This window comes from Psammomys obesus, unplaced genomic scaffold, assembly GCF_907164565.1.
Source record: "Psammomys obesus unplaced genomic scaffold, mPsaObe1.curated_primary_1811, whole genome shotgun sequence".
NCBI classification, from domain to species: domain Eukaryota; kingdom Metazoa; phylum Chordata; class Mammalia; order Rodentia; family Muridae; genus Psammomys; species Psammomys obesus.
Genome location: NW_026596101.1, coordinates 1,358,770 through 1,385,039, shown reverse-complemented (window position 1 = coordinate 1,385,039; position 26,270 = coordinate 1,358,770). Strand labels below are relative to the sequence as shown.

The window sequence follows — 26,270 nt, the reverse complement described above, 5'->3', positions numbered from 1 at the left end:
AACTACTAAGACCCCTAGTAGTTGAAGATGGTATGTGTGCTGATGTTACAATAAGAGTGGAAATTTTGTGATTCTAGACATTATGATCTGGTTAGGATTTTCCAGAATTGTGCTAGCATATTTAATAGTCAAGTGTCATTCCACAGGGATTTCATTGTTTTATGTTTGCATTGTTGATTTGTATTAGGAAGTTGTTTTTTTTTTCTCCCAATGTGCATAACTTTTTTTTTAAACAATTTATTTGTTTTTATTTTTTGTGCATTAGCGGTTTTACCTGCATGTATGTCTGTGTGATGACAGATCTCCTTGATCTGGAGTTACAGACAGTTGTTAGCTGCCATGTGGGTTTTGGGAATTGAACCCAGGTCCTCTCGAAGAGCAGCCACTTAACCACTGAGCCATCTTCCCAGCTCCGTGCACAACTTTTCTGTCTTGTTCCAATCTTTAACTCATACTGAAATTTGTATTTCCTGCTCCTGACTAGCATGTAGTGTTATGCCTTCATGGCTTCTGTGAGGAAGGGAGGTCAGCTGAACATGTAAAGAGCCTTGAAGGGTATTAGCAATTAGTTTTCCTCTGCATTCATTTATATTACATTTTTCTTTATTATGGACTATTGAGAATTGGCTTGTTTTTAGGGGAAGATATATATCTATCTATTTATATTTAATGTGGTTATTGTGGCGTTTGAGATAGAATCAAAAGAGTGCTTTTGTGTGTGGTGTGTGGTTTTGAGGATTGAACCAAGGACCTTGCATATGTTGGCAGGTACTATCTATATATGAGCACAAAAGGACACTTTAAAAAAAGAGAGACAAATTTTACGCTAAAAGCAAGTATTTATGTACCTTCCTAAAACAGAACTGCCTCAAAAACCCATCTTTGTTATTTTATTTTTCTCAGTTCTGTGGCACAAACTACTACAGCTATGGAAGTGAATGTGTTTCTGTGCCCACAGCCTGAAAAATGTTAGCTAGAATAATTCTTGTTCTTGTTTTTCTTCTTCTCTTCTTCCTCTTCCTCCTCTTCAGAAGATCTAGAAAAAAATGTAGGAGCTATTCTAAAATGGAAGTTTCTTTTAAAATATTTCTGTTTTTTGGGTTTGGACTACTTTTATTGAAAGTGTATCTGTCTGTATTTAAAATCTTTAAAACAAAATAAAATCTTCACAGGTTATAAACAGTCGCTTTATTGACTGCATAGTAAGTAAACAGAAAGTTCGAACACCTTCAAAGAACCAGAAGTCAACATTGCTAACATCAGTACATTGCTCAGAAGTTACTTGCTGTATAGCAGGTAGAACAAGTAAATAAGAAAGCTAGCTAACTCCAAGGCAGTTTTAGTTTGAAATCTTAGGCTTAATTGATTTGAACCAAATGTATGTCACTCACATACGTGATGCTTAGCTCATAGACTTTACAGTATTGCTAGTCATAATGTGTCAGTTCATGGTTTGAGTAGAATTCCAGCTAGACCATGTATGGGAAGACATTTTTTGAGAAACATGGCTCTGGGTAGGTGTGATCTTCCTCTTAAAGTTTAATATGAACTGTTAGTATGAAAAGGAATGGCTAGAGATTTGAATGGTATACAAAGCAACAAGAAGTAGGCATACCCTACTTTATAAAATAGCAGTCTGAGAGCTGGACAGCTCAGGCTTAAGAGCACTTTCCTGCTCTTCTACAGCAGTGATTCTCAACCTTCCTAATGCTTAGTACATTATAGTTCCTCATGTAACCCCCAACCACGAAATTGTTTTCATTGCTACTTCATAACTATAATTTTGCTACTGTTACGAGCCATAATGTAAGTATCTGTATTTCTGATGGTCTTAGGTGACCTGAGGGGTTTTATGACCCATAGGTTGAAAACCACTGTTATGGAGGAACCAAATTTGGTTCTTAGCATACTCAAGCTTAAAGAGAGTTAATGGTCTCTTCTGGCCTCCACGGAAACCAAATGCATGTACATATAACTTAAAAATAAGATGAATCTTGCATAGAATAGCAGTGTGCTAACCAAGAGAAGTGAAAAGCAATTTTTGGGTAGAATTTCTTAGTTTTTCCTAAATGTGTAATAATAAGTTCCTAAGTACATTCTGTGCCAGATAGTTGTGCAAAGGATTCAGCTAATTTTTTTAAATTTCTATTTTCTATGTATGGGTGTTTTGTCTGCAGCTGTGTTTATACACTATGTGCATGCATGAACAAAATGAAGGTATCAGGTCCTCTGGTATTGTATTTACAAATGTTGTAAGCCACCATGTGTGTTCTAGGAATTAAACTCTCGTCCTATGGAAGAGCAGTCAGTATTCTTAACCACTGAGCCATCTCTTCAGCACCTGAGCTGATTATGTTTTTCTTTTTAATTAATTAATTATTTATTTATTTAGAGTGATGAGGGGAAAGGCAAGTATTCTATCACTATACCCTAGTCCTGAAATAATTTTTCTTAATCTTTTATGAGGAGGGACTGTGCTACAGCTGAGTTTCCCTAGAACAGTCCCGCTGTCCTAGCATCATTGATAACATCCTTTTCACTCTCCAAAACTGGCCTAGAGGTGAACATCAACTATGGAGGTAACGCTTAGTCCAAACCAGTTTTCTTTGTTGAGTTCTGATTCTATGCCAGAATTTGTCTCTTGGTCTCTTATTCTTCCCCAGTAAGCAATTCTTAGAATGTATTTTCTTTTCATTATTAGCATGGCAACAAATAACTAGAGATTGGGTTGGATTTTAAAACTTTACAATGGAAATTCAAAATACACCAGAATAGGAAAAGTGGTTTTCCTGCAGATTTTATCAAATTGTTTAAAATAACTATTTCAGACTGGGCATAGTAGAACATGCCTAATCGCAGCACTCAAAAGGCAGAGACAGGTAGATCTCTGAATTCAAGGCCAGCCTGGTCTGCAAAGTGAGGTCCAGGCCTATACAGTGAAACCCTGCCCCAGAACAACAACAATAATAATAACCTGTTTGGGTAACATGGTAGAACATGTGCCTGGCATATGCCAGGCCCTAGTTCTCCCAGCTCACCCTACTCAGATCACTTGATTAAGGGCCATAATGGCACTTGAGAGATGACTTAGCAGTTAAGAACACTTGCTGCTTTTGCAGAGGACCCTGGTTGGGTTGTCAGCATCCAGATGGTAACTCACAACCTTCTGTAATTCCAGTTCCCGGGGATCTGACTTCCACAGTCACCAGGCAGATACGTACATGCAGGCAGAACTACATTGCCCTTGATTGGTTTGAATCTATAATTTTTATTTACCTCCCTTTCTTTCGTGTCTTGTGTATATATTTTTTAAATTGTCTTTTGTAGTGTTTCTAGGTTTTCGATTTTAAAGACTACGTTTCTAGGGTTTCTCTGTAGCACTGGCTGTCCTGGAATTCACTCTATAGACTAGACTGGCCTCAGATTTACAGAGATCCGCCTGCCTCTGCCTCCCAAGTGCTGGGATGAAAGGCATGCACCACCATCACCAACTTGACATAAGGTTTTTAATGAACAATAACATTGTTTTACATTTTTGCAAATCTTTTAATATCTATCTTAATAAAAGATAGCTGCTTTTTCAAAGCCCCTTCTTTAATTTGTTGTGCTAGGCTGAAAACAGAGGACATTCATAATCCTTGTGGACATATAGTCAGAAAAGGGAAAACTCAAGGTCTCCCTCGAGGGAGTCTAGCAGATTTCACTCTGCTTGGATCTCAGGTGAAGATCCATTCTACTTTCTTTATGCTTGTGAAATGGTGGTATAATATTACTTAATATATTGTCTGGGCTGAAATATTTCCTCTCATGTAACCCCTTTAGGGCTACAGTTGAATACAAAAGGCAAGATTAGTACTTGTTTTTTATTACCCCTATTTATCGGTTTTCAAAATAGTGGATTGGTAACTTAGCAACTTTGGGAGGTGGTCAGTGAAGTATTATGATTTTGTGCTCATGGTTTTGAATATGTTTAATATGTTAGTCTTATTACTATTTTTGATATTCAGATTGTACTGTCTACCTCTTGGCTAAGTAAATCTTTAACGGTTTGTCTTTAATGGTTTTCTTTGTTTTGTTGTGTTCTAGTTCTAGTATGACAGAATGTTCTGGGATCATTTTTACCATTTTTCACTGCAGTTTCTGGTGTATGTGGTTGTTGGTAGTGGTACTTTGCTTTGCTTTTGTGACAGGTTTTTGGGGTATATAGTACAGGCCTGCCTGGAATGATCTTCCTTCTTTGGTCATCTCACCCAGCCTTAGTTTAAAACAAACTCAGGAAATGATCCTTAGAGACTGAATGTTCATTATTCTTGAATTAATGATGTTTCTAGATCTTTTTTAAAAATGACGGTTTCAAAATGCTTTATTTTTAAAACACCTAATCACTGGTATTTCACATTCAGTACCAATATTTAATGTAAGCTGATCTTTTTTTTTTTCTGTGCCCAACTCTCAATTTCCAGTGACACCAACATATTTCTTCACTTTTTTTTATGCCACAGTTTTAAATTAGTAGGACAATGTGGTTACTAAAAGGTGGGTGGATTGTTTTATTCTGTTTCCTTTTTTCTTAAAACATATCCCTCCTGGCTGGAGAGATGGCTTAGAGGTTAAGAGCGCTGGCTGTTCTTTGAGAGGTCCTGAGTTCAATTCCTGAGACCACATGGTGACTACAACCATCTAAAACCATCTATAATGAGGTCTGGTGCTCTCTTCTGGCCTGTAGGCACACATGCAGGCAGAACACTGTATGTATAATAAACAAATAAATAAATAAGTCTTTTAGAACAGCATATCCCTTCAGACATAGTCAATTAAATTACAGCATTAAAGAAAAAATCTTTTGGTGTTTTCTCTGTGTGATTATACCACTGGCTTGATACTCAATGAAGTTAATTTTTTATTTCACTTTAAGATTTTTCAGAGATTACCTTTTGTTCTACAAGTGAATAAAAATACTTTGTTACTGTGTAAAATGTATAAAGTATGGTCAAAAATGTCCTGCTTCACCAAACATGGTGGTGCATGCCTTTAATTCCAGCACTCGGGAGGCAGAGAGAAACAGGTGGATGATCTCTTTGAGTTTGAGGCCAGCCTGCCTGATCTACAGCGTTAGTTCCAGGACAGCCAGGACTGTTAACACAGAGAGACCCTGTCTCGGAAAAAGAAAAAGAGAAAACCTAGCAAAAACTCCTGTTTCTAGCCCAAAGGTCTTCTCCCCTGTCATCTTTGTGTCAGACACTTACGCTTCACCTGTTCTTTATAAACCTCATAGTATTTTTTGATTTACAGTTATTTAGAGGAGGCATGTACATCTGCATGCGTGAAATCAGAAGTTAATTGTAAGTCAGTTTTCTCTGTTGTATGTGTTTTACGGATCCAACTTAGGTCTTTAGTGTTGGTGGCAAACACCTTTTCCTGGTGAGCCATCTTGCTGGCCCTCATATGGTCTTTTCTGAGGATACTTTTGTCTTAATGGGAGAAGTACTTAGATTAAGTTAATTTAAAACTATCTCCTTTTAGATTTTTCAATAATGAAAATAAATAGTTCTCGACCATAAGAGCAGTGGCATAGAGTTTCTTAGGAACCAGAATTTCTTGACTTAGTATAACTTTTGGGGATAGTAATCTTGCTGTTACTACTAAAAAATGTTTATTGAAATGCTAGGTTATGTTCGTTTCTGGTGGCTTCAGGTGCTGGCTCGGCTCCTCAGCAGACATTTCTTGAGCACTCACAATTAGGCTTTAGATTCAGGCACTGCTTAGAAAAAAATACCATTTTACTTCATCAATTCAGTTCCAAATAAATTCAGTGTTCTAAAATCAGTTGAATGTTTTAATTCTTGCTAACTGATATCTTAAGAGTCACATTTCAGCACTATCGAGTTGTAGTAAGTAGTCTAATAGTATTAAATTATAATGGGTGAATCAGTGAGGAAATAGTGATAAGTATGTGAAAGTTCTGAAAGGAAAAATGAGGGTCTGAGAAGCATATGCTGGATATACAGTGTATATTTGTGTATACAAATTTAAATTGGAAAGAAAGGAAATGAGTATTCTTTGAGATTGAGTTGTCTCCCTCACAGCTCCCACAAGAAGAGATGGGGCCTCTAGAGTGGAATAGACCTTATTCATGTTCTGGTTGTGCTTTTATTAATGTGTGTGCACACATGTTGGATGCTTGAGAAGGCAAGAAGAAGGTGCAGGATCCCCTTGAGGTGGAGTTAAAAGCATTTGTGAGCTGCTCAACAAATGTGCTGGGAACTGAACTTGGGTCTTCTGCCAGAGCGGTATGTGTTTTTTAACTGCTGAGCCATCTCTTCAGCCTCAGATTCTAGTTTGTGTGCTTCTTTGTTTTTTCAAGACAGTTTCTCTGTGTACCCCCGGATGTCCTGGAACTCAACTCTGTAGATCTGGCTGGCCCTTGAATTCAGAGATCCGCCTGCCTCTGCCTCCCAAGAGCTGGGATCAAAGGCATGCACCACCACTGTCCAGACGGATTCAATTTATTTTTTTAATTTTTTATTTAACTTTTTTTTGTTTTTGTTTGAACCAGGGTTTCTCTGTGTAACCTTGGCTGTCCTGGACTTGCTTTGTAGACCAGGCTGCCCTTAAACTGACAGAGATCCTCCTGCCTCTGCCTTCCTGAGCGCTGACTGATTCTAACTTTTTTTTTTTAAGATTTATTTATTTATTATATACACAGTGTTCTGCCTGCATGTGTACCTGCATGCCCATAAGAGGGCATTAGCTCACATTATAGATGGTTTTGAGCCACCATGTGGTTGCTGAGAATTGAACTCAGGATCTCTGGAAGAGCAGTCAGTGCTCTTAACCTCTGAGCCATCTCTCCAGCCCGCAGATTCTAATATTTAACTCACGTTTCTTGGCAATTTAAATTTTGGCCTAATAAGATGTTATAAACATTACGTGAGGTAGTGAGTGAAAATGAGCATAGAAACAGTGATTGGGACAGAATAATCCAGTAAACAATTGCTTTCAGTTTTAAAGTTGGTATTACTGTTATGAGTAATTAGTTTTCTAAACTCAATGTCAACCTTACTTGGGATTATGTTCATATGTTGTAAGTAGCACCAGATTTTCATTTTTCGGTTGATTATATGAAAATAACTGATTGCTAACAAATGAGTAATTGGTACCCAGCTGAAATTTGAAGGTTCTGACATGTTTGCTTAGAATGCTGGAATTCAAATCCAGGGCCTTGCCTGTACTTGGCAGTTGTTTTGCCACAGAGCTGTACCCCCCCAGTCCCTCTTGAGTTAAAGGCTTTGTAGCCCAGATTGACCTTGAACTTGTGCATCTGACTGCTTCCCACTCCTAAATTTGACTACAGCTTTGGTCATCACACTAGGCAGGCCTCTTGTTTTATAAATATGCCAGTGTTTGCTTCAGAAATGTAATCACAAGATGGCTCAGCAGGTAAAAAAATCTTGCTGTGAAAGCCCAACTGGAGTCAGTCTCTGGAATTCATTTTAAGTTGGAAGGAGAGAACCAACTGCCAAAAGATGTTCTCTGGCCTCCATACTGGGGCTGTGATATATGTCCACCACCCACAGTCCACTTGATAATAAATAAAATAAATTTTTAAAAATTTAATAGACAAGGGAGCTTTAAGGACAGCTGAACCTTAGGAATTAGCCCTTAAACATAGTTTTAGTACCAGTTGTAGGGTTCATTCTTTTTCTACCAAGATTGTTTGCCATTAAAGCATGCATGCTGCCTTTTTTAAACCCTAGAAATAAGCTCTCTTACTAACTCTCCCAGGATGACCTTGAAATAACAGCCCTCCTAAGTAGCTGGGATTACAGGTTTGCCACCAAGTCCAGGTATTCCTTAACCATAGAAATGTAACTTTTGCTTTTTAAGTAGTTGATGGATAAAAACACATTTGACAGTTTATTCATAAATTCAGTCTTTTTTAAAAATATTTTGAGGTTGGAGGTTGAATAATACCAAAATTTGTATTAGATAACAGTATTTTAGATATAGGAAATGTAGGAAAGGACAAAATGGCAATCTAAAGTCAAGCAAAAAGATAAAGGAACTTTATCTTTTAAAATTATATGCTGAAATATTATTTATGAATAGTAGATTATCTGTATTTGCTGTGGAATGAAGAGATAATGAAGCAAAATCAGTTGTAGGTGTTAGTTGGAACTGGATAATGACTAGATGGAGTTCTATATACTATTTTAGTTTTGTACTTACAGTTTCAATTTAAAATAAAAGTATTCATAGAGTTGACCATGGTAGGACCTGGTAAAGCAGATTATAGTAGTGGTTAACAGAACCAATGGGGATGCCTGTAATCAGAATATTTGTTAGTGTAGGTAAGACAGGAAGATTTGGAGGTCAACCTGGGCTACAGAATAAGGTCCTGTCTCAAAATAAAATCAAACAAAACCCCAAACAGAACCAGATGTTTTGGTTTCTCCCTGTTGTTTACTATGTGTACTCTGAGCCAAGTTTATCTCCTGACCATCACATAGTTCCTATCAACAACAAAATAGAGTGGCTCAAAAGAATATATTGGCCTGTATAGATTTGTTTGTTTTGCTTTGCTTTGCTTTGTTTGTTTTTCTGGGGGCTTTGTTTTGTTTTGTTTCTTTGAGACAGGGTTTTCTATGTAGTTCTGGCAGCTCTGGAACTTGCTCTATAGACCAAACTGATAGATATCATGATTTTTAAACTTTTAAAGAGGTCTACAAAGTTTGGAAAGCATACTTGACCAGGAAATTTAGGAAGCAAATTTGTTAACTGTTAATATGTTTATAATATATATTGTATCTTTGAGTTGGTTTAACTTTTGGAGAAGCATCTCATAAATATCATGAGATCTATGCTGAGGACTTACCTAAGAACAGTGACCTGGCACTTAAGTATGCTGTGCATTACTCACACTTGAGCATCATTAGTGACAGAGTTTTGATCCTCTCCTCCACTTGAAATAGTTACCTTAGAAGAAGGAAAGCAGTTCCTTGTTTGTTTTCATCCAATCCCCTATTTTGTTCCTTCCTAGTACTGGAAAGCTGTATACCAAAATTTGGGTTCTGTACCATGTTTAATTCTTAGAACCATGCACTGAGGTGAATTGCAATAAGATTTAGTAAGAATGACCACACAGCTAAGTAATACAATATGTCAAATCTTTTGATTCCAAGATCTTTTCATTATACCACATCCTCCTCATTTCTGGATCCTTTTACTCTGCTGATAAAACCTGCACTTCCTTGGTTGTCTGGATACATTTTGATCAAGATTCTTTGTCAGAATTGCATAGGACTTTTGCGCCATAGACTATATATAGAAAGAGAAATGAATAGGAAGTCATTGAGAACTATCCCTTATTATAGTGATTGCAAATCCTTGGTAATGGGAGACAATAACTTCTAACAAATATCTATACATTATAAGTCACTTTTGAGCCTCCCTTATTCCAGGCTTGCCGCTTGTTGCAATTCAGAAGAGGGTATAGAGAGCAAAAGCATATGAGTTTCTAAACACTTTTAGATCATATTTTTTCTCTATTTTTTTTTTTTTTTTTGAGGGAACGTTTTTAGTCTTTATCAGATTATTATGGACATCAGTGACCACTCCTTAAAATAGTAAGAACTACAGGTATCCTAGAATTGGCTTCATAAGAGAGCAACATGCCAGACTCAACTAAGTTTTTTTTTTGGGGGGGGGTGTCTGGAAGAGGACAGGCAATAAACTACCGTGAAGCCCACCGATGAGGCAGTTATTGTCTGAGCAAAATAAATAAATAAAAAATAAATTCCGTTATTTTTGAGGATTGAAATAACTTTGCTACTAGGTATTAGAACCAGCTCGTCTTTATTTATATTAGCACTCCGTTTGCTCTTGATAAGCTTTTTTAAAAGTACTCTTTAGAAAGAATTATAACAGGTCTGGAAGTCACAGAAGACTTCCTAATTGAATTTCAGAAGAATAAGGAATGATGATAGCCCCTAAACTTTATCTTTCCTTGTTTTGTTTTCTAAGTGTATTTAAAATTCAGCAGGTTGATAGCCAAAGTGAAGGCCAATATTTTGTCTCCTTTGACCAGTTCACTAAAGCAGGATTGGCAGGAATTTGTGAGTGTATGTACTCAAGTAATAGCTAAAATGTATTATGTTTGAAAGCTGGTAGAAAAACAAGCCAGTTACAAACATCCAGGATTAGTTAAAGGTCTTTGAATATTGGTACTAAGCCAAATGGAGAGCCAGTGTGTTTGTTTCCTCTAAGCGTTGGGATTTATAATTGAAAAAGCAATCTTGAAAATTAGAAAACCTGAATTTATAGAATTATGTTAGGTTTGTCACTCTTAGGGGCAAGTGGTAATTGGCCAGGTTGTAAATTGCTAGTGGTCTGTTAGGATAGAAAATAAAGAATCCTATGCAAAAGCATTGCTAGTTTTTCATAGTATTGTTCTACAGTGCTTCTCTACTTTTGTGGGTTGTTTGTTTTGAGACAGGGTCTCACTGTGTATCTCTGGCTGTCCTGGAACTCTATGTAGACCAGACCAGACTCAGAGCGATATGCTTACCTCTGCCCTCTGAGTGTTAATATTAAAGGCATGTACCACCACACTGGCCAGTTTTTGCACTTTAAAAGAGCTTTTATTTTTCTCTCAGAAAACTGGAATCTTCTGCTTTTTAGTTGTAAATGTTGGTTTATAAGCATTGAAATCTGAATCCCCCCATCCCCTTGTATGTTGGGGCACATCTTTAATCCCAGCAATCAGGGAGGCTGAGGCAGGTGGCTCCCTGTAAGTTCGAGGGCGGCGGCGGCTGCTGCTGCTGCTGCTGCTGCTGCTGCTGCGTGAATTTTGACTCTTGTGTAGAGGTCAGAAGCTGGGTTTGGTTCTCTTCTTCCACTGTGTGGATACTGGGAATCCACACAGTGTCTTATTCACTGGCCCAGGGACATGGAATTTTTTAAAATAAATTTTTAGCCTGTGTTGTGGTATAGGTCTTGTACTTCGGAGGTGATAATTGCAGAACAACCAAGAATTCAAGGTCATCTTTAGCCACATAATCATGTTCAAATCAAATCTTAGTTTTTACATTGGTTACAAAGCAGTGGTAAAACATTCATTTGAAAATATTTTGCTCAGCTGGGCATGGTAGCACATGCCTTTAATCACAGCACTCAGGGAGGCAGAGTCAGACAGATTGCTGTGGGTTCGAGGCCAACCTGGTCTTCATTATTTTGCTCAAGAAAAATTCATAAGTAGAAGGTGTTTTAATGAAAAGGAAAATAACTGATGCATAGAAATTCTAAGATACTTTGTGTTTTACTTCATTCAGTAAACTCCTTACTTGTTTTAAGGTATGACTAGAAAAACAACAAATGATTCAGGAGACAATAAAATAACTACAAAAAATGTTAATGTGCTTTATGGTTGTGGTTATGTTTTGTATAGGAATTCAGAGTAGCAAAAGTACTACTTTACCAGTGCCCTGAAGCTAAAATTTTCAAGTATGAAGATATTTTATTCCAAATACAGTGCAATGTTTACTGAAACTAGATTAAAAAAAAATTGTGTCCATGTCAAAGCTTCAGAATAGTTTTTTATGTTAAGGTCTTCTGCAAAAATATTTGCAGCTCATAATCTAAAATTTTTTTAGCACTAATTAAATACTTTATTGAATAAATAAAATACCAACAAAATAGAAATATTTTCTTTAAAAATCACTTTTAAAGGACTTTCTAATTAGGCTAATAACAAACACAAAGGCAAATATGCTAGTTTAATATAATTAGCTGATTTTATACAACACACATCTTTTAGTCCAGAAGTATATTATTAAATGGTAGAGGACATGTAATACAACCATTTCTACATAACAGGAAATGAATTTCTAAGGAAAAAAGGTTTTACAGACCCTATCTTTTTATGCCCACCCCCAACAGCTTATCTCTAAAGAGGATAAAGCCAATGCCTCACAAGAGCTCAGGACGAAAGTCGCTTTGCTCTCAGAATCTGTATTTGTGATCTGTTATGAGCATTGAAACAAGATTCAAATATTCTCAAAGAAGCACAGTGCGCATTGTAATTGCCTATTCAGCAACAGCGAGCACTGCATTCAAAACTATCTCATCCCAGGTCAGCCACATTCATGGGCATTTCCTCCACTGTAGTCTGAAAGTCTCAGTGTCACAGAGAATCCTCTTCTTCAGTAACAAAATTTGTAGCCACACCTTTCCTCCCAAATAGACCTTGTCTGTTAATTCAACTCATTCTTTATTCAAACGTGCTGTTTTCTTATGATTCCATATCCTAAATTATGTCAGTGCCATTTCTGTGCACCATCTCATCAACTGCCGCTATCAACTCCTGTGAATATAGTTTTCACAGTTGGTAGATAGGTCATAGTTTATAACCAAGGACATTTGTTGCACATCAATCTCACAAGCCAACAAGTCAGTAGTGATCAGAATGCAACTTGACCCTGATGGGAATTCGCTCATGATGAAATCTCCTTCCTTCTGGTCCATGTCACCATGCAGAGCAGAGCAGAAACTGTGATGTCCCTGGCTTCGTTTTCTCAGTGAGCCAGTCCACCTTGCGCCTTGTAGTGAGAAAAATAACTGCTTGTGTGATAGTCAAAGCCTCATACAAGTCACAGAGTGTGTCCAGTTTCCACTCCTTTCTAATGCTGCAACCTCTAAAAACAGATCCTCATGTTTTGGTGAATCCCCCAACCATAAAATTTTCGTTGCTACTTTGTAAATTTGCTGTTACGAATCATAATATAAATACCTGATATGTGATCCCAGAAGAGGTCATGATCTATAGGTTGAGGATTGCTGGTCTAAAGATAACAAAGGACACTGGACATTAAGAAAGAGGATCCAGTGCAGTTACTTTTTTTATTCTTGTGTGTAGTCTGCTAGCATTATTACAAAAACCAAGATACTGTCCTAATTTCTGCAAGTTTAGTACAGTTCTTATACAAGAAGGTTAATTAAATATTTTTGATGTTTTGGATGATAGGAACTGTCAAAGGTCTTGGGTCTTAGACCAAATCAGTAGCTGTCTAATTCCATTCATTCTCATGGGCTTCTAGAAAAATATGTACACTCTCCATCCCAAAGACTACATTTTTGTCAGTGGCTGTGTGATCAATACAAGCTAGTTTTTATGAAGACAAAGCTTTCACTCATGTTTATCCATATTTCTTTGAAGTAGCTATTACCTTCTGTTACTGTTACTTTTTAAATAACCAAGGATTCTAAGGTTAGTTTCGTTTTCATAAGTACAGTTAGGTTTATTTGGGTAGTGGGTGATACAGTATTAAGTTTTCTTTTTTTTTAAGATTTATTTATTTTATGTATATGAGTGTTCTATCTGCATTTACATCCGCCAGAAGAGGGAATCAGTTTACATTATAGATGGTTGTGAGCCCCCACATGGTTGCTGGGAATTGAACTAATGACCTTTGGAAGAGCAGACAGTGCTCTTAAACACTGAGCCATCTCTCCAGCCCCAGTATTAAGTTTTTATTGGTGGTGCTTATGACCTGTTTCAAAGTTATGTTGGCTTTGCATTTAAAATAGAAATTGTCTAAACAGCTACATGTTTTTGTTCTGACACTCAGCCATTGTTACTGAGTTATTTTTCTACTGGGGAGTAGATGAGTCTGTCTGAAGTCTATCACCACTCACAACTCCCCATGTAGTCTTAAGAGACCACTAAGTGAAAACAAGAACAGCTGGTCACCAGTGATGTGATGTAATTATAATTAGTTCTTTATTTTTCCAGAGACAGTGTGCAGAACACCACATGGATTTTTGTCTTCTTGATTGGGGGGAGTATTTCCTGTGTTTTACCCATTTTTATGTGATGACAAACAATATGTAAGAATGCTATTCATTCTTCCATATGAGAAATGTGTATTCCCAGTAATGTATGAGAATTCTTCCGCTGAAACATTTTAAATAAGCACTTGTGTAACTCATGTCTGAACATTACCCAGCAGGCTAGTATTTGGTGACTTATAAAGCTTTTATTCATCTGAATCTTGCAAAAAAAAAGACCTTGAGCCCCTCCACAAACTTTATTGTTAGGATAAGTAGGCCCCTCTCATTATCACCAATTATATTAAATAAGTTGCTTTTGTACTCATGTGATATGCAAATCTAGTATTTTTGGAACTTGCTATATAAGATAATCCTGGGGATAAATAACATAGCCGTCTTACCGTGCTAATCAACCCCGGTGTCTGAGACTTTAATGACTTTAATTTTCTGGAGGATGGTTTATTTAGAATATGAAACATGCTCATACCATCTAAGGACTCCTGTACATATGCGTGAACAAAGTTCTCAGTAAGTACAATGTTCAGTATAGCACTGCAGAGTACCAAAAATGAATAACAGTGTGAGCATCTTCCTGCAGATTAACTTAAATTAGAATGAATCAATAGAAGGGTGCTGCAGTATCATTGAAGAACTACAGATATACACAAAGATACGTCTTGTTAAATATAAAAACCAGCTTACAGAACCAGTCAGGCTTCTCTTTTAAAAAAGTATACAAGGATTTCATGCTCTTCTAATGTTGGGTTTCTGTGAGATGTATTATCACTGTGTGGCTCTAGCCAGCCTGAAACTTGGTAGAACCAGACAACTGCAATGAGGAAGCCTCTTGGATACACCAGAGTATTAAACAAGGTTCTTTGATACTTTTTTGTTAGCTACTTCGTCAGGCATCATAAAACATACATGGTCAAACTCATTTCTTCTTTAAGAAATCTTCCTGCCATATTTATCTTTGCTCTTAAGAAAAATGTTTGTATTTTCTCTAAACAACATAAACACTTTATACAAAAAAACCTCTCCCTGGTAAACAGTGTAGTGGCTTGTCTCTTAAGCAGTGGGGAGGGTTACTCTCCCTTCAGAATTTGACTCAGTTATGGAAGGAAACGTACTTCAAGAGGTTTTTGTTGTGTGTGTGTTTGTGTGTGTATGTTTGTTTGTTTTTTTTAATGTGGTTGTGAAAATGCAATGCTTGTTACATGGGTAAGCCTACAGAGTTAAAAAACGTTTTCAGGGACCAGGTGAGTTGATAATACCATACCTTAAATTCAGCATTTAGAAGCCAGGACTATATACTGAGACCCTGTTTAAAAAAAGAGAGAGAGAGAAAAGAAGAAAGATAGCTCTTCAGAGTGAGAATGTGGCTCAGTTGCTAAGGGTGCTTGCATACCATGTATAAAACCCCAGATTTGATTCCCAGCACCACATAAAGCTCTAGGTGTCTTGCACATTCCTATGTTTTTAGCATGCAGGAGGTAGAGGCAAGTGGATCAGCCTGCAAAGTTCCTAAGACCATGTAGGAAGACACACCTTCAAATAGTTTTTACCTTCATAGTAATTATTTTTGTTGAATCAATGATGAATAAAGGGAAAGTGGAAATCTATATAATATAATTTCCCCATTTTATATTATGGAGCTGGGAGTTGTATTCTAGACTTGTTTAATGTAGTGCTAGTTAATAAATACTTTTAATTTAGATATTGTTATCCAAAGTAGTTAGTAATTAGGTGCTTTAATAAATAAAGGCTACACATCAAAATCTTAACTTTCTTTTGAACTCTATTGCTATATATGTGACTTTCTTGTGAGTAAATTTTCCCCTTTTCATTGTAACCATCCAACCTTGTTGAATGTTAGGCAAGCACTCATCATTCAGCCAACATGCCCAGTCCCATAAGTTAAATTCTGTTTTTGTCTACAAAATAATCAAGCCTGGGAGATGTCTCAGTGGCTAATAGTACCTGCCTTACAAGCATAAGTGCTACGTTTAAGTGTGTTTCCCAGAACCTACGTAAAGCTGAACACAGCTCAGGCCTGTTATCCCAGAGGCAGAGACAAGAAATTCACCAGAAGTATGCAGGCCAGCTAACATTGTATACATAGCTGGACATATTTTAAGCAAGGACTGATAACTTGACCTGCACATTCATAATTATGCATATGAATATGTGTTCGCACAAACAATTTTAAAACCATTTTCTAAGCCCTAAAATTTCATTTTTATGAAATAGAAGAATTTACCTAAATCAGTACCATTGTGAGGTATTAATGCCTCTTGCTATGTAAAAGGAGGCAAGTATATGCAAGTGTGAGATTCTTCTGCCTACTGAAGTACATTGCTGGTGAGAGAGTTTCTAAGTACTCTCTGACTCTTAACACAGTAGGACAGAACCTCCAAAGTCTTGATTTTTTTTTTTTTTCTTTTTCATTTTCTGAGAAAATTTTATCAGCTTTTTGGATAAAATGTGTCAGGCGGGACAATACCATCATCTCGTGTTTACCACTGCATATATGTTAGCTGGTCTGCATTGAGATGAGGTAGGGTCTCACTTACATAGCCTTTGGCTGACTTGGAATCTACTGTTTAGATCAAGCTGGTCTTGAATTCATAGAGATCTTTGCCTTTCCCCCTAACTGCTCAGATTAAAGGCATGCATCACCACAATGGGCTCAGAAGTCTTGAGTATTGAATTCAATCTAAATTCCTTGAGGACAAGATCTCTATTTGATTAGTAGAAACTTTATATTTTCTTCCTTTTTTATTTTTCATTTCTCTGAGAAAATTGTATTGGCCATTTGAATAAAACTTATTTGTCAGGTAGGGCAATCCTATCATACTTAGGCTGGAACCAGTACATGGATTCCTCTTTGCTAATTCTGTTTGTCCCCAATACAGTCTGTCCTGTTCTTTTTATCTGCCATGCTGAAACCTGGCCTACCTAGCACCATATAGATCCAAGCCATAGATTCTAAAGATTGGGTCACATTTGATGGCCAGGTCAATGTGTTCTTGAATCCCAAAACCAAAGTTTCCAGTATCTGAAAAGTTATTTTTCTTTAACTCCTACTCAGGCACCTTCAGGTCTTTCTCCAAGATTTCTTCTGCCTTGGCCCAGTGGATGTATAGTAAACAACAATTTTTTTCATTTTTCCTTATGCCAGAGGACATAACTGTGTATCTAATTTTGGAAAGTGCAGGTGTCTGGCCGGTGAACTGCTCAAGCACCATGACTGCCAGGGTCAGTCTGTCTGTCTCCACTTTCATCCACACAGATACTGAAGTTCCCACATGGAGTTCACCTTGTTGTCTTGATCTTGTCCCATGATGGAGAACAGGAAGAGGACATTTCTTGACTGTTGTTAGGATACAAATTCTGAGCATTCTGTTTTTGTTATTCAGATATAAAATATTGATTTTTAAAGAGCCTTACTAATTTAAGATCATATTATTTAGCTTTGTTGTCATGGTGTGTAGTCTTACCCTACTTCTTTTGCTACCTCTCCTCTTGCTGCTACATAACAGCTTGACCTCTGTCATAGTACAAGTTATAAGTAGGAATTTCTTTTTAATTGGTCTTAAATTGCTTCATAGTAAGCAAAGCTTCACAGACATTGGCTTATACCGGCACCACAATTCCCTGGATAGAATGTAAATTTAGCTAAAGAAAACAACCTGGAGCACAGAGATCTCCTCAAAAGGACTAAGATTAAAGGCTTTTACCACCACACCCAACCCATATGTTTTGTTGGTTTTTGTTTATTTGTTTGGGTTTATTGTGGGTTGTTTACTTTGTTGTGTTTTCTGAATTTCCTCTCCCCGTGTTTTTTTGTGTAGCAGAATTGAAATGCATACTGTTTGGGAAAAGTGAAATCACACTCAGGTGATTAGTGATAGCTCCTCTTTCTTCCTACATTGTTAACTAAATACAGAGCTGTGTAAACGTCCTGCTGCAGATTCTTCACCGTGTATATCTTAGAGTCAACAGGACCGTATTCATTCTCTTGAACTGACTTGAGACAGTATCTATAAATCACCAAGCCAGTTGGAACCATGCCAGGATTCACAGAAATTTGAAGCAGAAAAAATGAAAATGAGTATTTTGTTTTGAGACCATTAGAGTTCAATGTAATACAGTGTTTCTGAAGTCTTCAAACTAAATTGTGGGCTGTATCACAAGTTTTCTAGCTCCTTATGTAATCATTTTTCCTAGCATCCTTTTCTCCCAAGGTAATATGTTATAGTGTTACTAGTCTTCCCCTTGGGATAGTTGGGTTTTGGCTAGAAATGGATAAGCATATATTCAGATGGCACATGAGTTCTGCAGAATGCTGATTATATGGGTAAAGCCTGCATTTTGAACTGTTTTTGTGATTTTTTAAAATTAAGTATAAGATTAAAACAAAAATAGAAGTTGAAGGTAAGTTATTTTAAAATCTTAATATAAATTTTTTCCATTCTTTAAAATTTTATAATCATAAGAAAAACTGATTTAAGAAAAAATTCAACTTACATGTGTAACATTTTAGATAACCATATTGAAAGATTAAATCATTAAATTACCTTTTTTCCCAACCCTTTTGCAGTTTTTTGTAGGTAATTTTTTATTTTTATTTATTTACTTATTTTTAGAGATAGGATCTCATACCCCAGATTTGCCCAAAATTTCCTATATGTAGACCAGAATGACATTGAACTTCTGATAATTCTGTGTATCTCCCAGGTGCTAGGATTGTAGCGCCGTAACACCACACCAAGTTTGTGCCAGGCTAGGGCTAGAACCGAGGGCTTTGTATTACCAGGTCAGTACTCTACCAAATTACATCCCTAGTCCCTTTTTTGTAAAATTTTTCTTCCTTAACTGAATTAAATTACTCATTTATTAGGCTAGTAAGATTTTTCAGAGCTGTGCTGTGTGTTAACTTTTATTATTATGTAAATACAGGGCTGAACATAATCCTTTCAGGGTATATATGTCTTAGATACCCGAGTTTTTAGTTGAGTTCCAGTTTAAAAGAAGTTTGGTTTGTGGCTTCTAGTTAGTAGCTGCCTATCACTAATCTAAGGTTTTTAACAAGAGAAGAAACAATGTTATAAATGAAAAAGCCTGGTACCTAAACTGAAAAATGATCTAAGGAAGATTTTTAAATTGAGTGTATAATTTAAGTCGGAGTCTAAATTAACCAGTTATAATCATTGACTCTAGTAAGATGTGAAATCATGCTGTAATATTGCTGTCGCTTGTAAAAAGTGGGCAATGTAAATAACATTGTAAAGATATGTTGTTAACTTTTATTTTGGCCTAAGCAAGAGTAAATTTTTTTCTTTTTTCTCTACTGCATGACATGTTAAGTATTGGGTTTTGTGTAATTTCAGAAATACAAAATAAACCTCTCTGACCCTAGATTATTTATCTTTGCTTTTGTGATTCATAATTGGTCACCAGATTTCTTACTAAGGCTATTGTATCCCAGGCTTTTCTTAGGAGTCTGAGGAAAATAAGTATAAATTTTTACTGTAAAGGTCTTATTGTTAATGTGTTGAGAATTGTGTTCATCAAAGTGAACATGTTCTTGGTTTTTCATTTTTAGATTAAATTATGAGTGGTAGATACTGAAAACCCAAACAAGTTAAAAGAAGGAAGGGGAAGACAAAGGGGCATTCTAAGAAAAGGGCTTGGGGAGTGTGGGGCGGAGATTATCCCTTTATTTTATCAGAGACTGAAATTGAAATTTGACATTCTTGTGGCTTATGAGGAGCTGATCAGAGATTTCTTGGCTGAGTTGCTGTCTGCAAAAGCTGCTAACAATCACTTGTCTGGCAGCAGATCTTGTTCATCAGGATTGCATCATCTCTGGGAGAGTGGCCAAGGTCCACAGCCTCAGTACAAAGACTGTCTGAAGCCTGTTCTCTTTCTGTAGCCGGCACTCCTCTTCCTGCCTGTCCTCTTCACAGGATTGCTAAAGCAGATTTGTTCTTCATTTCTTTCATTGGATTGGCTGTTTATTGGACCTTTGTCTTCCAGCTGCTTCCGCCTCACCTGTCTGATGCATTTCTTCTGAAATCTCTTAAAAGTCTAAAAACTACATATAAATGGTGACTTTCAAAAGAGTACTCAGCATTAGAAAACAAGCTGGGTTTGTTGGTAGATCCAGTGTTTCTGTACATCTGGTGGGATGTTAATTGACAGGAGAGTGAAACTACATTTTTACTTTGCTTCTGTCCTTTCTCTTTCTTGCTGCTGAAGACTTGACCTGCTTTGTTTTCCTTTTACTGTTGTCTTCACACCTTTTACTTTTAATATTGAATGTATTTTTGGAAATATTTTTCAAATGAATAGTTTTTCAGATTTTTAAAAATTGGAAATCCACATATAAAGCATAAATGTAAAGTACATGCCCTTTAATGATTGGTGACTCGTGAACAGCTCTCTTTCCAATTTATGACCTACTAATGTTTCAGGTATGGAAAGCTCATTTTGGCCAATACTATATTTGACTGTGTGGAGAAAACAGTGAAATCCAAGAAATACTGATCACCTCTTTCCTTTCTTCCTCCTCATTTCCCCAAATCTTAAAAGTTACCTGTTTTCCTTTCCTTTCAGGGATGTAGATAATTGATGGAATTGACCATAGGCAGAATTGACAGTACTCCCCGACTCCCTGTTTTGTCAGGAATGGAATGAGGGGGAAGAAAGAAGTCATAACTTAATATGTTTTGCAAAGCTCTTGTCCAACGTAAACCTGCTATTTGATAAAAAGAGGTCTGTGCCAGGTGTGGTGGCATATGCTCATACTAGCACGTGGGAAGTTGGGCCAGGAGGCTGATTTGGCCTACAGAGACTGTTTCAAAGAAAAAAGAAAAGTTACTGAGTTTGGGAGTGGTTGGTGAAGAACCCCCAAGAAAAGAGAGTAAAACTTTGAAAATCCCTTGGAAAACGGAGTTTTGATTTGAAGAGAAGGGCAGCTTATACAATACCTCGTCACCTTGGAAAATCAAGGCCATTTCCTTCCTATCCTTATTTATGCACAATGAGGCATGCAGGTTAAAGGGTTAAGCTTAATGCTAAATAGAAAGTAAGGAGATTAAGGCAGTACAGAAATAAAATTACCATTAATCTGTAGGATTCCACTTTGCACTTTGTGAGCATAAAAAGGTTTCTTCCTACACTAGTTTGGTGTCTCGGCCTTTTCTAGGTTTTGCAGATAATTGGGGGAATCTCAGGTTACTGCCCCACATCTTTTTAATTTGTTGTATTTACTGAACTTGGTTACTGTGATGAGCTCACTCGGTAAACATTTCTTGATACCTCTTGATGTGTCAGGCATTTGACCATTGGCACTGTTACAGTGGGTGAAAATATATTTGTTTAAATCCCTGCCAGTTGTTAGTGTTCTGGTGGTAAGAATTTGAATAATGGAGTAAATTATATTTTCAAATTTTTCCTGTCTAAAAGCAGTTCTTACACTCTTTCCAGAGGACATCTCCAAACTAGGAAATTAAATTAATAATATTCTAACTATAATCTTGGTTAACCAGAGTAAATAATCTGTTTTCTTATACAATATAAGTGTTATAATAAAAGATTGTATATTATTAGAATTTGAATTAAGAAACCTCATCATAGGAAGTGGTGAGATGGCCCATCAGTTAAGAGCCCTGGCTGTTATTCCTGAGTTCAATTTCCAGCACCCACAACCATCTGTAACTATAGCCTCATGGGATCTAATGTCCTCTTCTGGTGTGCAGATGTACATGCAGACCAAACAGCCATAGACATAAATAAATTGAAGAAAAAAAAAAACCCCATTATTATGAAAACATGATTTAGAACAATATGGTCAATTGGCCTATTACAGTTGACTTCATCAGAACAGTAGCAGTGGTACAGTTACATAAAGCAGACAGGAAGAAAAAGAATTTATGAAGATAAATAAATTAAAATTATTAGGCTATTTTGTTGTTTATCAAGACAGGGTTTCTTTGTGTAGCCTTGACTGTTCTGGACTCACTTTGTAGACCAGGCTGTCCTTGAATTCAGAGATCAACCTGCCTCTGCCTCCCTGAGTGCTCGGCTTACGGGCATATGCCACCATATTAGCTAATAGGCTAATTTCTCAAATGTGTTATCAACTGTCCATGTAGCTAGTATAATATCACTGTATTTGAGACAAGCTCTTAACTATTGTAGTCCAGGCTGGCCCCTCTTGATCCTCTCCCTTAGTCTATTGAATGCTGGAGTACTGGGCGTGTGCCACCACACCTAGCTATTGTGTTAGAATTTCATTAGGCAATGTAGAAATAATGTATTCATTCTTGAAAGGAGATACTACCTGAAGTAACTTTTCCATCTTTGCCTTGTAAGATATCTTTTTTCAAGTTACTATGTGAGGGGAAAAAAAATTAGCTATCAGCCTAGGTTTTTGTGTCTGCAGATGGGTGGTAAGATAGATAATATTTATTAATATGAATGTTAGTGGTGGCTATAGCAAAGGATTATTTTTAAAAGGCCTTTTCTGAAATAGAACACATGGTTTGGATTATTTTTACTAGTCATAGGTTATGGTCATCAGATTTTTGATGGTTATCTGGTCAAACAACTTTTCTTAATGCAAATTATTCTAACTAAAATTAGAGGGAGTATCCTTTAGTATGTCCTTTGGGTTTATTTTAGGTGGTCTCTTTTGTCATTTGCAGCTTTTGTGTCATTTTTCCAATTGCTTGGGTGTTCTTTGAGAATGCTTGTTTAGCTACTTAGGCAAGGGGGGAATAAATATTTATTTGCAAGTTGATGCAAAGACAGCAAGTGGATTAGTTACATCTATTATGAATTATGACAAGTCCATAGGAAAGTTGACTTTATTTGCATTTCAGTTTTCAGTCTTAACTGTGTGACCCTGCGCTGAAAAAGAACAGGTATTTGAAGAGGCCCAGGTCCTACAGAAAGCTTCTTTACTTTATAAATAAATAGCTTTCTCAACTAATGGTGAGAAATAATAGCTTTCTCATCTAATGGTACAAAACTAATACCTTTATGTAGTCTTCAATCTTGGACTGATTAAACATTCAGAATTAGGTTTTTTTTTAAGCCACATTGATCTGTGCCCTTTATAAAAATGAAATCCACATGTCTCAAATAGTAACTATTTAAAATCTTCATTAATTCTTAGATTGATTTAGTTATCATATACTTTTCATTTTAGTTAGCTATTTTTTAATAGTATTGATAATTATTTCACTTTTTTCTTTTTTGGTTTTTCAAGTCAGGGTTTCTATGTGTAGCCCTGGCTGTCCTGGAGCTTAGTATGTAGACCAGGCTGACCTCAAACTCAGCTATCTCCTGCCTCTGCCTACTGAGTGCTGGGGTTAAAATGTGCACTACCACCTGGCTGATAATTATTTGACTTTCTATTGTCTTAACGTAAATTAATGTGTTAGTCATGAGAGTCTAGGTCTTTGATATTAAATTGACTTCTCAACACTCAAGATAAAAAAATGCTTTTTGTTTCCTTCTTCAGTGGCTCTTTTTACGTTACTATGAAACAACTGATGTGAATCATGCAGATTCTGCTTTTTCTGAGTGGCTTAATCTGCTCCCCACCCCCATTTACTATTCAGTGATTTTTTTTTTTCTACCTAAATAGTACCAGTTTATGTTTATCAGGTTAAAGTATGTTCTTTACTTTTCTTATGCAAAAGCCTTTGTCATGAAATGTTTAGGATTTTTATGTTACCTTCTAGAAGAGAAAAAGCACAAAGATATTTTAAAGTATTATTAAGTCATAGCAAAACTGAGCAGGAGGCACAGATTTCTGTATATCTTCTACCCACACATGCTTAGCTGCCCTCTTCCACCCTCTCTTGTCTTACATTTTCATTTATATCTATCAGTGTATATTACCGCATAGATGTAGTTTTTTTGGATAGTTATATCTTTTCTAAGACTAGTTAAGACTATTTAAAAGAAGTTAGAGAGGGCCTGGAGAAATGGCTCAGCAGTTAAAAACAATGGCTATTCTTCTAGAGGACCCTGGGTTCAATACCTAGCACCCACATAGCTCACGACTCTCTGATGCCAGTCTGAGGGGATCTATTGCCCTCTTCTGGTCTTTGTGGGCACTGCATGCATTAGGTGTTTAGCTGTGCAGGTGGAACACCCATACACAAGTATATTTTTAATAAAACAAGTCAGAGCATAAGAAATGGCTGTTTGATCGATTATAAGTAACTAATTGATATCTTCTACCAGGTTTACTTCAGAAGGAATGATTAAGTGTTTGTAAAGCTGTGTTTATTGATTGCCTGGAAGAAGTTTAAATGGAACTGTTAAGGAGTAAATTAGGATACTTCTGATAACCATCTGAATCTTGTTTGTTTGGTATATTCTAGACTGCTGGTCAGTTAAAGAGTGAGGAACATGTAGCCAGGCATGGTGGCACACACCCAGCACTCAGGGAGGCAGAGGCAGGTAGATCCTTGTGAGTTCGATGCCATCCTGGTCTACAAAGTGAGTCCAGGACAGCCAAAGCTACACAAAGAAACCCTGTCTCAAAACCGAAAGAAAAAAAAAAAGGCGAGGAACATGTACTTGTTAGTGAGCCAGTCAAAGTGAACCATTGTTTTCACTTTGTAAGAAAAGAAAATAATAAAAATAGAAATTTAAAAGTAAGAATAACTTTTTACTAACTTCTTTAGTAGAGTACATAGTAAACCTAGATTTTTCTATAAAACCTTATTCAAGGAGCTGGAGAGATGGTTCTATGGATAAATAGCATTTGGACAAGTATGAGAACCTTAGTTCGAATCTCCAGCATCCATGTGAGACAGAATGTGACTTCATATGCCAGTATTGGTGGGGATAGAGGCTAGTGGATCCTACGTGCTTCCTGGCCAGCCAGCTAACCCACCCAAAATACTGACTTTGCAGTTCAATGAGAGAGACCCTGACTCAAAATAAGATTTGAGAGCTATAGAAGACACTCAAAACCATCCTGTGGTCTCCATGTACTTATACAAGTGCACTCAAGCATGCACACTTGACCTACATTACACAGGCACCACAAACACAAAGTCTTATTCAAACAATAGAAAAACATCCTACTGAGCATTTAAGAAAAAAAATGTTTTAACTGCCTGGTCAGTTGTTATTTTCCTTTTCTGTGGCAGGATTCCTCATGTCCATAACATGTTGGCTGAGGCTCTGCAGCTCGCCCCCATTCTCTGAATGGTCAGTCTCCATTAATTGGACCCCGTGATTTCCACCTTCTGCTGTCTTGGACGTCATGAGCATTGCAATCCCTCTGGGAGTCACCACACCAGATACATCCTACTCAGATATGGCTGCTGGATCAGAGTAAGTGCTATTTCCTAGGTAATAGGATTTCTACAAGTTTGTGTGAGGATGGACTTCTTCTGGGCAGTTCATAAGCTATATGTAATATTTTCTTAAAACCTATCCCACTTCAGAAAACATTAGGCTCTCCCTCCCCTCACCCCCAGCTGGAGGGACAGAGGAGTTGGAAGGGGGAGGAAAGGAACTTTTAAGGAGGGATTTCTGGGTAAATAATAAATGAAATCAAAGTTGCAAAGCAATGGTTACATTTTCCTTTGTTTTATGGGTGGGGAAAATTGAAATGAAGTAGGTGTTAACCACCTCCTTCTAAAGAGTTAATTATTTTGATGAAGAGAGATAGGAGGTTTTCTTTCCAATTGATTTTCTTTGAAGGCCTCTTCCTATGTACTTGTTATTAATCTAGAGTTAAAGGGGCTGAAACTTTATATGGGCAGACTGCTTAACCAGCTCATTCTGGGGTAGAAGATGTGGAGAGCTGTATCATCTGTTTTTACAATATTCGTTGCCTAGAAAGAGGACCTTCAAAGTCAGTGGTACCAAACTTGTTTTTCAGCTAAGAGCAGCATTAGGAATTCAGAATTTGTCGAAAAGCCCAATCCCTAAAATAGACTCAGGTCTTTGAAGAATTTAAATGCCAAATGACAATGAAGGTAGGCCTTCATTATATAATTTTATATATTATTCAGTTAAAAAATTTTAGTCTTTTGTATCCCTTCTCTTTTAAGTTGTCCAAGATTGCCCCCGCTCACAGATTCCCCCCTCTTGTCCTTTTACCTCCCTTGTACCCAATCTTCCTTGCTTACAGAAAGGAAGTGGAAGCCCCCTACCTTTCAAGACGAAGTGGCACTACAGCAGGATGTGAAAGTCCAGCGAAAGAGACCCAAGGGGCCTAGGGGGCAGCACACCCCCAGAAGCCAAGTCTATTCCAGGCAGGACCAGGGATTAGGGTCTGGGCTGGAGAAACCCTGGTGTTTTGAATATGTTCAGGTCCAGTTCAGACTCTTGATCCCACAGCCACTTCTTGAGTGAGGTGGGTGTTGCTCTAATTCCCGTTTCTCTTGCCATTTTCAGTC

At 37.0% G+C, this 26,270-nt stretch overlaps 1 protein-coding gene, 1 non-coding gene and 1 pseudogene across 12 annotated transcripts in view; 1 reads left to right on the top strand and 2 right to left on the bottom strand.

The window, feature by feature from the left end:
* Setd5 (SET domain containing 5) overlaps positions 1-26,270 on the top strand; it is an 81,988-nt gene that overhangs the window by 7,605 nt on the left and 48,113 nt on the right. For 6 of the 11 annotated variants that reach the window (XM_055628473.1, XM_055628466.1, XM_055628469.1 and 3 more), the window contains one exon: positions 25,011-25,197. In XM_055628473.1, the coding sequence (XP_055484448.1) occupies positions 25,127-25,197 (71 nt within the window). In that variant the 5' untranslated portion in view covers positions 25,011-25,126. Of the gene's footprint in view, positions 1-25,010; positions 25,198-25,750; positions 25,848-26,002; positions 26,228-26,270 lie in introns of those variants that run through there. The other 5 variants (XM_055628474.1, XM_055628472.1, XM_055628471.1 and 2 more) reach the window with 2 other exon arrangements.
* On the bottom strand, positions 12,836-12,989 carry LOC129692330 (small nucleolar RNA SNORA81). The gene has a single exon (XR_008722683.1). It is a non-coding gene; the product is annotated as a small nucleolar RNA SNORA81 (small nucleolar RNA).
* LOC129692195 (60S ribosomal protein L11-like) lies at positions 16,654-17,899 on the bottom strand (annotated as a pseudogene).